This window comes from Epinephelus lanceolatus, chromosome 11, assembly GCF_041903045.1.
Source record: "Epinephelus lanceolatus isolate andai-2023 chromosome 11, ASM4190304v1, whole genome shotgun sequence".
Classification (NCBI taxonomy): domain Eukaryota; kingdom Metazoa; phylum Chordata; class Actinopteri; order Perciformes; family Serranidae; genus Epinephelus; species Epinephelus lanceolatus.
Genome location: NC_135744.1, coordinates 21,930,613 through 21,944,731, shown reverse-complemented (window position 1 = coordinate 21,944,731; position 14,119 = coordinate 21,930,613). Strand labels below are relative to the sequence as shown.

The 14,119-nt window shown below is 44.0% G+C and overlaps 1 protein-coding gene across 2 annotated transcripts in view; it reads left to right on the top strand.

Moving 5' to 3' along the window:
* The first annotated feature begins 957 nt into the window (after positions 1-957).
* The window catches only part of slc8a4a (solute carrier family 8 member 4a), a 37,863-nt gene continuing 24,701 nt past the window's right edge, over positions 958-14,119 (top strand). Inside the window, exons 1-4 of one of the 2 annotated variants that reach the window (XM_033611018.2) lie at positions 958-1,088; positions 2,148-2,223; positions 7,570-8,970; positions 9,115-9,629. In XM_033611018.2, the coding sequence (XP_033466909.2) occupies positions 7,627-8,970; positions 9,115-9,629 (1,859 nt within the window). In that variant the 5' untranslated portion in view covers positions 958-1,088; positions 2,148-2,223; positions 7,570-7,626. Of the gene's footprint in view, positions 1,089-1,118; positions 1,795-2,147; positions 2,224-7,569; positions 8,971-9,114; positions 9,630-14,119 lie in introns of those variants that run through there. The other variant, XM_033611008.2, reaches the window with a different exon arrangement.

Here is a 14,119-nt window from a genome sequence, read left to right as displayed (position 1 = left end):
CCAGCAAGATGTCTCTTTCACATTTCACAAAATTTTGCATTTAAAGGAACAGTGTGTAACATTTTAGGGGGGTTTAATGGCGTCTAAGGGTGAGGATTGCAGATTGTAACCAGCTGAAACTTCTCCCAGTTACAATTCCTTCAGTGTTCATTGAGGTTTTTAGTCTCGCCCACTCCAAAATGAATGGACCAGGTTAAAACCGGTAAAAAAATAAAGCAGAATAAAGCAGTCGCACGTTATAATACAGTGTTTCTCTGATGCTGTTCTGCTCATCGGAGGTGGGCCACTAGCCTAGCACCTGTTGATGTATGCTCACCTTTCTGCCCTGATAACTTAAGATCCAGATGTTCAGGAGGTTTTCACCGGGAGGTGAATTATCTGCAGAGGCCTCCTCCTTTCCAAAACAAATGGACCCTGCGATTCAAAGGAACAGTGTGTAACATTTAGGGTGATTTAGTGGCATCTAGCAGTGAGGATTGCAGATTGTAACCAGCTGAAACTTCTCCCAGTCAGAATTCCTTCAGTGTTTATTGTTAAAACGTTTTTTTCACCACCCTCAGGCCAAACTTTACATGTTACTTTACCTCACTAGTGGCAAGGAGCAGAATAGCACCTGTCTCACCTGTGCAGAGATCTTTGCAGGTGTGTGAGGAGCAATTTATGGATGAGGCTGCAAGAGCCAGTAGTTCAGTTCGTTTTGTTTCTCCCCCAGTCATAGATCCTAACTAGTTTTATAGTAATGTGCTTCATGATTTCAGGGTAAAATTCAGACTATGTGTTCTTTGTGTATACCAAAACCCACCAACCAACAGCAGGCATCAACATCTGGGGTTTCTTTAACTCGAACATCAGATCTTTAGCTTTTAGCCTGCAGCAGGTTTATCTGTGCTGATGGCTGATAACGATAATGAGCAAATAATGAGGATTTCGGAGTGAAATGGTCATTCATTCTGGACTCCTGATGCGCAGTCAGGAGGACCAGCCGTGCGTGTAGCGCTGTATCTGAACGTCTCCTCCCCTGTTTCTGCAGTGTTACTGCTTTTCCTTCTCGCTCATCGTTTCTTGTGCCAATGCTGCCCACCGCAAGAGTAAGACAAGACTTCCATTTACATAACACCACACTCCTCTTTCTTGTCTGCCACCATCCCTCTGCTTGATATCCATCTTGTCCTGATCCGTGCTCTGTGTGGTTTTGCGTCCTCTCAATCCTTCACCATTCATTCACGCCTACTCTCATGTGCAGTCCTGTTTGGTTCTTTGCGTTATTCAGCTCAGACAGAAAAGCAAGGGGATTTTTTTACCCACTCAGTTTATTTCTCGGAGGAAAAAACACCCTGAAAGCCTTTTAGAAACAGTCAGTTTGGAAGAATTTCTGACTGATACAAGCGGGACGAATGAGACAGAGTCAGTAATTTAATTTATTATTTTACGCATCAACAATCGCACGTAGCCTGGAGAGGATAAAGAGGAAAACGCATTGTGGGTTTTTTTTTCCTGAAAATTTACTTAGCTTTGCGGAAGGTGTCGCCGCGGTGGAGCGAGGGGGATTTAATAAGAGGAACTAATCCGATGTCAGTGTTAAGTTTGCTGAGGTAGGGTACCTGTCGGAGAAAAAAAACACATAACGAAGAAGCACCGTGGAAAGCTACGCGTCATTTCCAAGACACCAGCGCAACAAGCCAACACCATTACACCAGCCTGCTGTGTGAATGGCACACTGGGTATCTTCCTCTGTTGAACTGGTGCAGGGTAGCCACGCTGTGACCAGGGTCCAGCTGAGATCCAGGGCTTTCTGTGAGTATCTGTGGGACTGCTGTGCGCACCAAACGGACCAGTCTATGTGTCCCTCATGCACAGCGTACTGATGGGATAATCGGCTTTTGTCCCCCTGCATCTGTATTGCCCAATAATCTAGCTGCCTCTGAACCCATCTGGAACTTAACATTTCTGAATTGTCTCTATAGTCTGCAACAGTGGTGCTCTATTTGTATCTCTACTTCAGTTGCTAAACCTACTGGCCCACATATATGGCTTTTAATAAGCTTCTTAAAACTCTCTAATGTGGAATCCTTTCCGGCTAGTTTTCATGCTTGATTATGAAACTCTCTCTACGATTTGTTAATTTAAGATAACCTGTCTCTTCACAGAGCGATATGAAAGATAAGTTCATCTCCTGAGGCCACAACTTCCACACTGAGCTGACTCACTGGCAACTGCACCCAGGTGAGTAATGCAGTTTCTTAGAATATTAAAATATATATAAAAACATAAAGTATGTTCCTGCATGTGCATCTTAGTGTTTCTGCACTGTGCTGGGCTGTAAGGCTCACAACTGCATGCAAACCAAGAGTGCATATTTTGTGTCTCAGATTTCTGTTTATTGATCATGGTTTTTGTTCAGCACCAGGTCTCCAGGAAATCATGTTGCCTGCTAACAGTTTGCTTTTTTTTAAAAAAAAAAATGTTTACACACAGTTTCTGCTTCATTTCCCTTTTCTGTTTGTTCTGTTTATTAATTTTTATTCCCGAGATGGGAGAAATGACATTTATGAGGAGTCGCATTACAAATTGAGACTGCCACCATTTGAAGAATAAAAAAAAAAAGAAACAACAACCCACCATCTCTCACAAAACGAGTGCCGGCATCAAAGTGTGACTCATTATGTACAAGTGTTTACTTGTAAACCTGAGACCTCTGCTTACCGAACAGGAACACATCTGAGGATTAAATCATCATAACTTTATTGGGTCAGAGGCAGTGTTTTTTTTTTTTTTAGATTTGGATCATTTTTAAAGGTTAAAGGTCCAGTGTGTAGGATTTAGGGGGATATGTTGGCAGAAATGAAATATGATATGTTTTCTTTAGTGTATAATCACCTGATAATAAGAATTGTTGTGTTTTCGTTACCTTCAAATGAGCCGTTTATGTCCACATAGGGAGTGGGTTCTTGTTGGAGATTGCCATGTTGTACCGCCATGTTTCTACAGCAGCCCAGAGAGTATAAACCTAGCAATGGCTCCGGATAGAGCCATTTGCGTTCTGGCATTTTTGTCGGCCACTGTAGTTAGCAGCTCCTTTGCAATCAACAGCATCAGAAAAACAATGTTTCCTTCATATGGAACTGCTTTATTTAGTGTTTCTACCAGTTTAAATCATCAGATCCATTTATTTTGGAAAGGAAGAGACCTCTGCAGATATTTCGGCTCCCGTTAAAAACCTCCTGAACGTCTGGATCTGATGTTATTAGAGAAGAAAGGTGAGCACACATTAGCAGGTGCTAGGCTAGCAGCCCGTCTCCAATGAGCAGAACAGCATTGGAGGAACACTCATTTGTAACGTGAAACTGCTTTATTCAGTGTTTTTACCGGTTTTATTCTCGTCCATTTGTTTTGGCATCCTGGTCTCACTCTAAAGTCGTCAAAATGCAGGGCTTGCAGCTTCAGACAAAGATGAAAAAAGCTGTCCTTTAACATCGACATGATTCCTGGCTGGCTGCCATTATAGTTTAAAGGCTCCAACAGCATCTGCCGGGAATGTGGCAGGTTGGAGGGCTGGTGGATTGGTCAAACAAACACTGACTTTCACCCAGGAGAGCGGTGTTTGCATCCTGTAGAATTATAAAGCCAAACCCTCTTCTTTTTTCCTAAACCTAACCACGTGCGTTCATTGTTGGAGGGAAAAAAAGTAAATTTGTGTTGTTGCACTGATGTAGTGCGTTTATTTTGAAAGAGACTGTATGTAAGCATTAAATTTCCTGTGAAAACAGAAGTGTATTTTGAAAGAAGACAATGCATGTAACAGGCAGAACTTGACACGGTGTCCCAGGAGATTAACAACCAACGCACCCAGGGTACCTTACACATTGTATCTGGACGTAGAAGGTCAGTGACTAAATGTCGATATGTGACGAGGTTGGAATGAGAATGTGTTTGTTTTGGAGAGGGAGAGACCTCAGTGGAAAATTCGTCTCCCACTAAATACCTCCTGAACAATGAACACTGAAAGAACTGGGAGAAGTTTCAGCTGGTTACAATCTGCAGTCCTCACCCTTAGACACCATTAAACCCCCCTAAAATGTTACACACTGTTCCTTTAAATGCAAAATTTTGTGAAATGTGAAAGAGACATCTTGCTGGGCTCGTCAGTGGGATAAATGCCAAACTAGTTGTTAATCAAGAAATGAATGTAAAATATCATCAGTGCAGAGAATTGTAGTTTTGTGTGGATGCACATCCAGCAGGGGGTGCATCCTGAGAATCTATGAAATGTCTCTGGTAAGACTCGAGATTTACAAATTATCAAAGTTAGGTGAAAAACTTTCAGCAAGTGTTGACTCATAAATCCTGCACTCTCCAGGGAAACAAGAAAGAGTATTTCTAACAGTAAACGTGTACCTTTTTTGCTTTTTAGCAAATAAAAACATGACTTTTATTATGACAAAATAACTGACCTTTATACCATGAATTGATACAGGAAATGCACAAACTGGGCATAAACATTTACTAGAATGCAGGAAATGAGGTGTTTATACTCAAAATTTTCTGGCAGACGACCCCTAAACCCACTGTTTCATGTGTTCCCCCTTAATGTTGAAACGAAACCTTTGCCCTTGATGTCACTGAACTGTGTATGCCACCACTAGAACAGACGAAAAGATGGAGACCTTTTGTCTCCATAATACTGTAAAAAAACATGTTTTGTGCCTGTGTTGCCACCAGTTGGAAGGCTTGCTTTTACCATAGAAACGTCACCCACTCAAAATTTGTGCAGCGTTGCGTGCCAGACTAAACCAGTATCACATTATATTATAGGAAGGAATCAATGATATCACATGACATGAATATTTAATTCTATTGCTTTTATATGGAGTACACATCTTGCACTCTTGGCTGTGATATTATAAAAAATTGATTCATTGCAAAGCTTTTAAATTGTCAAACTTCCATTATCAAGAAATGTTTAAATGTCTTCGTTGACTAAGGATTAAACATCTTTTGGGCTGAGGGTCACATGTTCCTCCTGCTTGTTGCACTAGTCGCTGTCCATGGTGCTGATCTTGCTGATGTTTCACTGAATCTGATCATCAGACATGTGTTGAGTTGTTGAATAATGCTGTTGTTGCACAAACACAATCTGTTTGTCATTTATTTATAAGATAACAAAAAAATGACAACTTAATTCCTTCATCTGTGCTGCGCTGCTTCACCCTGAAATACAGCCTTGACAGAAAACATGCACTCCTGTTATGCAGGTCAGAGTGGAGATTTTTCCCGGCTGCATGTCGATGACAGCATGTGCTGTACATAAAGCATTGTCACATCTCTCCTGCTGTAGGTAGGCAACCTATTTTTGAGATGGAGATGGTCTTGAAATTTTAATTAGGAAGCACCAGTTTACATTCCTTGTCTCTCTCTCTCTTCACATTGATGCAGATGCTAATAGTTTGGACAGTACTGACGCTGTACTTTCTGAATTGTTCACTCAAGCTGTTGATTGCCATGTTGCTGCCAAGAAAACTAGTGTGAAATTATTTTAAGTTGTCCCATGACAGAGTTTAAATGCCTCATGTTAAATGGAAAAAAAGGTTGTTTGCTGCATTTTTAGCATTAAATAATATATAACAGAGTTGAGAGGCGTGCTGCCATGAGAGACCAGGATTGTTTCTCCTTCCAATGATCTTATACTATCTTTATCAGCAGGTCTGGGATGCCTGAGAACAACTGCTCTTTTCTTGTTATACTGTCAGTGGAGATTATTTTTGGAATCCCCTCTAACTTGACAATACATGAGTCACTTTTTCCCTCAGTACTACAGGTGCAGAGGCTAACGTTTTTACTGCTGCTTAGCAAAGAATGACCACATTATTTGTGTGGGAGTCTGACAGGGTAGTTCAATATCAATGACTCAATGATTAGTGGGTGCCAATATTTGTGGCTTTCCAAGCCTGGACCAACGGAACGGTTGGATCCCACGTCATTTGCATACAAAAGAGTATGACTGAGAGTGCTTCTGTGATGTTATACCTTTGCTTGTAGAGGTAATGTCAAGAATAGAATCCTGAATGTTGAAAATCTGGCATACTTAATGGGATAATTAGGACTTTTGAAGTGGGGTTGTGTGGAGCACATATCCATAGTCAGTGTATTACTGACAGTAGATGACAGTTGGTATGCCTCCAGTAGTGATGGGATTTCTCGTTCACTTGTGAGAGCCGGTTCTTTGGCTCTCGTTCACTTTGAAGAGCCGGTTCAAAGATGCGGTTCATTCGTTTGTTGTTTTTGTTGGTGTTGTTGTTGTTGTTTTTGTGTGTGTGTGTCAACGACGAATCACATTGCTGATTTATCACATCACGTGATCTGGATATTGTAATGTGGACCCAGAATAGACTCCTCAGATATAAAGTTTGGTGTAGCCATAGCAACGCCCTTTATAGACAACAAGCCTGTCAATACAAGCAAGTGCTAGCGGATAGTGGGTTAGCTTCCTAGTGATGTGATGTTCGCGAACGAGCCGAGTCTTTGAACTGAGTGAGCCGCTGCACTGTCTTTCTCCCTCACAAACTAGTCTCTCTCAACTTGTTCCGGATCAAATAATCTGAAATTAATGGATACAGAGTAAATTAAAGGAAAAACAAAGAAATTAGGAACTGGCTCGTTCACTCTAAAGAGCCGGTTCACTCGTTCACTTCAAAGAGCCGGTTCAAAGACTCGTTCACGAATGTCACATCACTGGCCTCCAGTTTGGAGAAGCAGGCAGGAGTACCACCATGAAAGCTAAGCAATGGACCGCTGTAGAGGGGGGCAGCAGCAAGACTTATTTTAGCCACCTAAAACAATCAATATCAGTTAAAGCGCACGCTGTATTGAGTGTATCTTCACTGCTTTACCTTGCCATCATATTGTCCATTCCAAGAGGGAAGCCATAATTGGCTTCAGTTCCCCAGGTGTGCTCTCATCAAAGCCACCAGACTCCATTAAGAAAAACAGTAATTTTGGCTCAGTAAACATTTGAACTGCTGCTCTACCATTGCCTTGATTAGTTAGTTAGTTTGTGTTATGTGTGACTTTGGTGAATCCGAACTTACCTCTTTTACATGCCAGAGTCACACAATAACACAAACAAAATAACTGATTGAAGCAGTGGTAGACCAGCAGCTCTGTTTTCAGCGATGTTAAATCACCGTTTTTCTCAATGGAGTCTGGCTTTGAAGAGAGCGATATAATGGCTTCATTTTCCAGTTGAAAATCAAAAATAAATGACAGCAAGGTAAAGTAGTGAAAATATTCTCAATATAGTGTACACTTAAACTACTGAGATTTTTTTTTTTTTAGGTGGGACTTCTTTTAGGTAGCTAAAATATATTTTGCTGCTGCGTCCATCCACAGAAGTACATTGCGTAGCTTCCATGTTGGACTCCAGCTTGCTTCTCCAAACTGAGGCCATGCCAACTGACATCTACTCTATGTTATATACTGTGCATAACTATCTCAAACAACCCCACTTCAAAAGATCCGAACTATCCCTTTAATCTGACAATCTCATCCTCCACACATCTCTTTGTCTTTCAGAGGTTTGGGTACAGCTTCACATGTGATTGAACTCATCAGAAGACTCACCACGCTGCCATGTTCCTGCACAAGCGTATCCTCAGTTTCACTCCACCTTGCACACCATATATGTTCTTCTCCTTTCTGGTGGTCCTGCTCCCAGGAGTCACTCATTTCTCCCAAGGCAGCGCCAGCCACGACGATACTGGTGGCACACCAGGCAACTGCTCCAGTGAAGACAACTGCTCCGATGGCGTGGTGCTGCCCATGTGGAACCCCCAAAACCCTGCGGTGGGCGACAAGGTGGCACGTGCAATTGTTTACTTTGCAGCCCTCATATACATGTTCCTGGGCATGTCCATTATCGCAGACCGCTTCATGTCTTCTATTGAGGTCATCACCTCTCAGGAGAAGGAGATCACCATCAAGAAGCCCAACGGCGAGACGACGACGACTACCGTGCGCATCTGGAATGAGACGGTGTCCAACCTGACTCTGATGGCGCTGGGCTCATCTGCACCGGAGATCCTGCTGTCTGTCATTGAAGTGGTTGGCCATAATTTCGAGGCTGGAGCTCTTGGTCCCAGCACCATCGTGGGCAGCGCTGCATTCAACATGTTCATCATCATCGCTATCTGTGTCTATGTGGTGCCAGAAAACGAAACCCGCAAGATAAAGCACCTGCGGGTGTTTTTTGTCACCGCTGCCTGGAGCATTTTCGCCTACATCTGGCTCTATCTCATCCTGTCTGTGGTCTCCCCTGGGACGGTGGAGGTCTGGGAGGCTGTCCTCACCTTCCTCTTCTTCCCTCTCTGTGTGCTGCAAGCCTGGATTGCAGACCGGCGCCTGCTCTTCTACAAGTACGTCCATAAGCGTTATCGTGCTGACAAGACCCGTGGCATCATCATCGAGTCAGAGGGAGATGCCATGTTCACTAAAATGGACCTGGAGATGGACGGCCAGGGCGTTAACTCCCACACTCACCCCAAAGAGGCTCTGGATGGGATGCTGGAGGGGGTGGAGGAAGGTGGAGGGATGAGTGCGGAGCAAGATCAAGAGGAAGAGGCCCGACGAGAGATGGCTCGCACACTAAAAGACTTGAAACAGAGGCACCCAGAGAAGGACATGGAGCAGCTGATTGAGATGGCCAACTACCAAGTGCTGGTCCAACAACAGAAGAGTCGGGCCTTCTATCGTATCCAAGCCACACGCATGATGATCGGAGCTGGGAACATCTTGAAGAAGCATGCAGCTGACCAGGCCAGGAAGGTGGTGAGCTGTCATGAGGCCAGTGGGCAAGAGGAAGATCCCAACACCATCTACCTGCAGTTTGACCCCTCTCACTACCAGTGCTTTGAGAACTGTGGGTCACTGAAGCTGTCAGTGACCCGGCATGGAGGCGAGAGTGGCTGCACAGTGAAGGTAATGATTGAAATATAAATGCTGATATCAATTTAAAATCGAATTTAATTTCTTGAAGGAAACAGACATTAATAATTCAACACTAAATTAAAATTCCAGACACTAAATATTTAATAAGTTTCCTTATTTGCTTGTGCCACTCAGGTGGATTACCGCACAGAGGATGCGACTGCCAACGCCGGCTCAGACTACGAGTTTGCTGAGGGCACCTTAGTCTTCAAGCCTGGTGAGACAACAAAAGAGTTCACCGTTGGTGTTATTGATGATGATATTTTCGAAGAGGACGAGCACTTCTATGTGCGCCTGAGTAATCCACGTATCGTGCACCGAGCTGAGGTCGCCGTCCTGGAGCCAAGCTCCATCACCTCCAGCAACAGCACAGTTGGCCTCTCCCATGTCCCTCCGAAGGCGGCTCTGGGCAGTGCTCACATTGCCACAGTTACCATCTACGATGATGACCACGCCGGCATTTTCACATTCGAGAGCAACTCCACAAGGGTCAGCGAAAGCATCGGAAACATGCAGGTCAAGGTTCACCGGACGTCTGGGGCAAGGGGGAAGGTGGCGGTGCCCTACCACACCGTTGAGGGCACTGCCAAGGCAGGGGAGGACTACGAGGAGGTGTCCGGCAAGCTGGAGTTCCAGAACGATGAGACCATGTGAGTGACAGTTCTTTTTCGTTAATGTGATGTCTTGTTGTTACTTCTCATCACTTGATCAAACATTGCAGCCCACACGGTGGTATGTTAAACTAGATTACTGTAAATGATCTATTCTGGTAAAGGATGAAAGGAGTATTTTTGTGAGTCATGGATACGTTGGCTCTGAGAAGTTAAGATCTTTCAGAGGGATGACGTGGGAGGATAAGAGGATATAATTGTGAGGCAGATAATGAAACAATGTAGCTGATGTAAAAAGAAGAAGAAAGAGGAGAAGGAGAAGAAGAAGAAGAAGAAGAAGCATAGCAGCAGCTTTCTATGAATGAATTATCACACAGCCCTTTGGGATCTCTGTGGAGGTTATACGGGAGTTCATTGTGATGCAGAGCAATGAAAACTCCACTGCAGAAAACAAAGGAAGTGCATGTTAGCGACAGAGCGGGGAGAAGAAAATCAGGCAGGTGACTGCACAGCAGCGAGGAGGGGATGAGGGGCTGAGCAGCTACTGAAACAGGTGCACGCGATGAAGCCTGTGTGATATATTTCAACAAAAGGATTCATGGATGCACCAGCAGAGAGAGGCAGATAAAAAGAGCAGGGGGGAAGGGAACAGATAGAGAGAGAGAAAGAGAGGTGAAAGTGTGATGTTCTTCCAGCTTCTCTCTTCTTGAACATTGTGTGGAAGGTTTGGCTGGATGATGAGTACACTTGTGGTGTTAGTTTTATGATGTGATGAGCAAAGGATCTGGCAATTATCCACAACAGTGATTTTTTTTTTCAAACTTAAAAAGAAAATGCCCTTAACCGTATCAAGCTCATCACATCAAAATGATTTACAGCAAACCAAAGGACAAACAAAGGAACAAAATGTGTCAGATGAATGCGTCTGTGTGAGGAGGATTTCAGGGCTCGTGTGTAGGTGTATTGTGTAGGTCGGCTGAGTGGGAGGAGAGTCAGGTGAATACATGGTGTCAAAGAGAATGCAGAATCTCCCTATTTGTATTTTTTGCCTCGAAGTGCAGGTGAGATTTGAATATGTTCATTTGTCAGATTCTTGTGCATGTTTATCTGCGTTTTTACTTGCTTTTTGTGTGTTTGTGTGAATTTTTAAGGATGTATGTGTGCATGTCTGCGCTGAATCCACTTTAATCCCACATCAAACAAAATGTCGCTCCAAAGGGGAAACTAAAAAGAGCTTCTTGAGCATACGCAGCAATTACAGAGAGTGAAGAGGGGTTAAAGGAGTCCCACAAGTTCTCAGCTCGGCGCAGGCGGCTACAGAAGCTGCGGTTAATGAGACAGTAGTGTATAGCAATGTGAAATGAGAGACTGGCAGCTTGTATCTGCACCCAAATGGAGACTGAGCGTTAGATAAAATCCTCACCTACTGAGCCAAGACTCTGTTCATCTGACTGTAGCGAGCTGACAGTGACACAAGCATCTGCACACTTCATTTTATCTGGAGTCATGCTTCTCTCGGCAGTCGCCGTGCAGCAGGAGAGGGAGGACTGTGGAGAGCAGGATCCAGCAGAGCAGGACAGTTTGATACGAGAAAACAGATGAAAAGAAAACCCAAACGCGATGGGAAATGCCAAAGCTGGGCTCAGCTGCTCCTGTGCTCCTTTGAATAGCAAACAAGGACTTAAAGGGGAATGCGGGGGCACTCTGATCATAGGTAAAAAGGTTTGACTCAGATCTTGAGTCAGAATTGCCAGGTCCAGTTGGGTCAAATCACAGCACTTTCTTCTTAGCCAGCCTTTGAATCTAAGGCACCTGTTGTCAGGAAGAAACAGCATTAATCTCCATTTGCCACATGAAGGTATTTATCAAAGCTGGTGTAGAGCCAATCAAGCCCCCGTTGAACAGATTTTGAAGGGCCTAAGTCTTCCTACAGTATCACATTTTGTTCCTGCGTTATGCTACTCTGATGCTCAAGTCAGACTGAATTTTTCATGAGGCTGTTTAATTTGGAGCGTTCCGTCAGTCCTGTTAAAAGATGCAGGTGGAACCTCATCGCTGTGTGTCTCTGCGTTGTCATCTTAAAGCATTTCAGCTTTTGCAGACGTGTATTTATGCGTTTATTTATGTCCTGGTACAGAAGAGCTCGCACATTCTGTGTTGAATGTATATCTCTGCTCTTCACTGCTCAGCAGGCTGCCAAAGTTCATCCTTCAAACAAAGCTGGCCTCTCTTACCCGAGTGTTTCCCTGGGCATTCTGGACAAAGAGCTGACACTCGGCAACGGGCCTCCAGGCAGCTGTGTGTGTGTGTGAGCGTGTTACAGTGTCTTGCTTTGTGTGTCTTTCTGTACATCTGCTTGTCCCAGTCGATGTTTGAGCGTGGACAGGCAAGTTTTTTAAGCTTTTGACGTGGAGCCAGAAGGAAACGGTTTAAAATGCGGGCGTGCAGTTAAATAATAATTTACCATCTAAATTCTGCAGTGCAGTAAATAGATTATGATGTACAGACACAAACCTCTGAGCCAAAATAAACAGGCTGACATAGAGAACCATTTTACATTCTGTGTTTATGGATTAGGGGAAGATCTGCACAGACCCTTTGATGCTTGTGTGTAGCTTCCTCTGTCTGTTTTTGTTAGCGCCTCAAAATGTGTGGCACTACACACTAGTTGAGGCTGAGGTGGATAACGGGGGCAGTTACATAAGCTTAGATGAAAGAGATGTGAGGAGATCACTTGTGAAAAGGAAAATCAATACCCTGATATTCTTTATTTCTCACGCTTAATGTAGTCAGGATCAATAACATTCTGAACTTCCTGACAAACGTGGATAGAAGCGGAGCAGCAGAGTCAGGGCTGGGTAATGTTAACACATTTGGAACAGTTAAAATAAATTCTTAAATGGCAGGCGTCCTCCGTGGACTCATCAGGAAAGAAGAAAAGGTTGGCTCCCTGTAAGCGGCACTGATAGGCTTCCTTTTGTGAAACATTCATACTAGGAATGTCAACAGCTGACTTTTAATTATTTTTCAGGGCTGAGAATAATTTTGACTCATTTCACATGTTGGTCTAGAGTTTAATTTCGCTGCTTTTCTGCTCACTGCACTGCACACCAACCGAGTCTGGTGGCAATTAATTAGCGGTGCCACACAACAGCATTGCTACGGAAATATTGTGCCCACCCTCTGGTCTCTTCCCAGGTTGCCCCTAGTGAGTAAGAAGCTCAGTTTTTAGCTGTAAACCTGCTTTAGCATTGTTAACTATCTTATCACTGTTAGCTCTGTTAGCACCGTTAGCAGCGTCAGCATGGCTAGTGGTGCTAACATAGTAAACAACTGTTATCTCTCTCAATGACAGCTTACCGAAATGTCTCCGACAGCTTACCGAAATGTCTCCAAAACGTAATTGGGAACACGCTGCCTTATTTACATTAATTTTAGCTTGGCTTGTTATTAGCTGGTAACTAGTCTCTAGTGGTCCAGACTACCGTTCACCAACAATGGCTTTATTGTAGTCTTCACCACAAGTCAACAAACATGGCCTTCTCCCTGAGCCCTGAGCTTCGACACTTAATTCTGATGACCATCATCACTCTTTGCCGCCTGTCATCTTCGCCATGACACCCTTGCTTCCCTCCATATACACCATGAAGTACATGTCACACCCTCACAGGTTATCCACAAGGCCACTGTCCTGAAAGGGGAAAAAGGGTTTGCCGGTAACACAATGCTAAAGGGGATTTGCATTTCACTAGATGGGATAATGGCAATCGCTCACGATTACTTAAACTACTCCACCCCCTGGAATATCCTGACATCTGCAATAAGACTCAAATTTCCCTGCTAAGTTTTCAAAATTAAGCTTCTCTTACTGACCTATGACTAGCATTAGCTAGTGGCAGCACGGTGGGGCAGTGGTAAGCATCGTTGCCTCACAGCAAGAGGGTTCCTGGCTCAAATCCAGGGTGGGGGTTTCAAACCTCAGGGTGGGGGAGCCCTTCTGTGCAGAGTTTGCATGTACTTCCCATATCAGTGTGGGTTTTCTTTGGCTACTCCAGCTTCCTCCCACAGTCCAAAGACATGCAGACTAGGTGACTCTAAAATTGACCGTAAGTGTGAATGTGAGTGTGAATGGTTGTCTGTCTCTATGTGTCAGCCCTGTGATAGTCTGGCGACCTGTCCAGGGTGTACCCCGCCTCTCGCCCAATGTCAGCTGGGATAGGCTCCAGCCCCCCAACAACCCCCAACAGGAAAAGCATCACCACCTCTAGTTTAATTGATATTAACCCTTAATTCACAGAGTTAGATGTGAAAACATACTGTTTTTCTCTGCAGTCTCTCTCTCTCTCTCTTACTGTTGCTGGCCGGCTGTTTACAATCCTGTAACGTTATCCCCTCCCCCTTACCACTCCGATTTGTGGTTCTTGTCAGCTCAGCTGTCTGATAGACATCAGTAGAGACTGGAAACTGACCTCTGGTGGCGTGTGATGTGCATTACATGCAAAAAATTCAATGTAGAGAAGAGTGCCTGT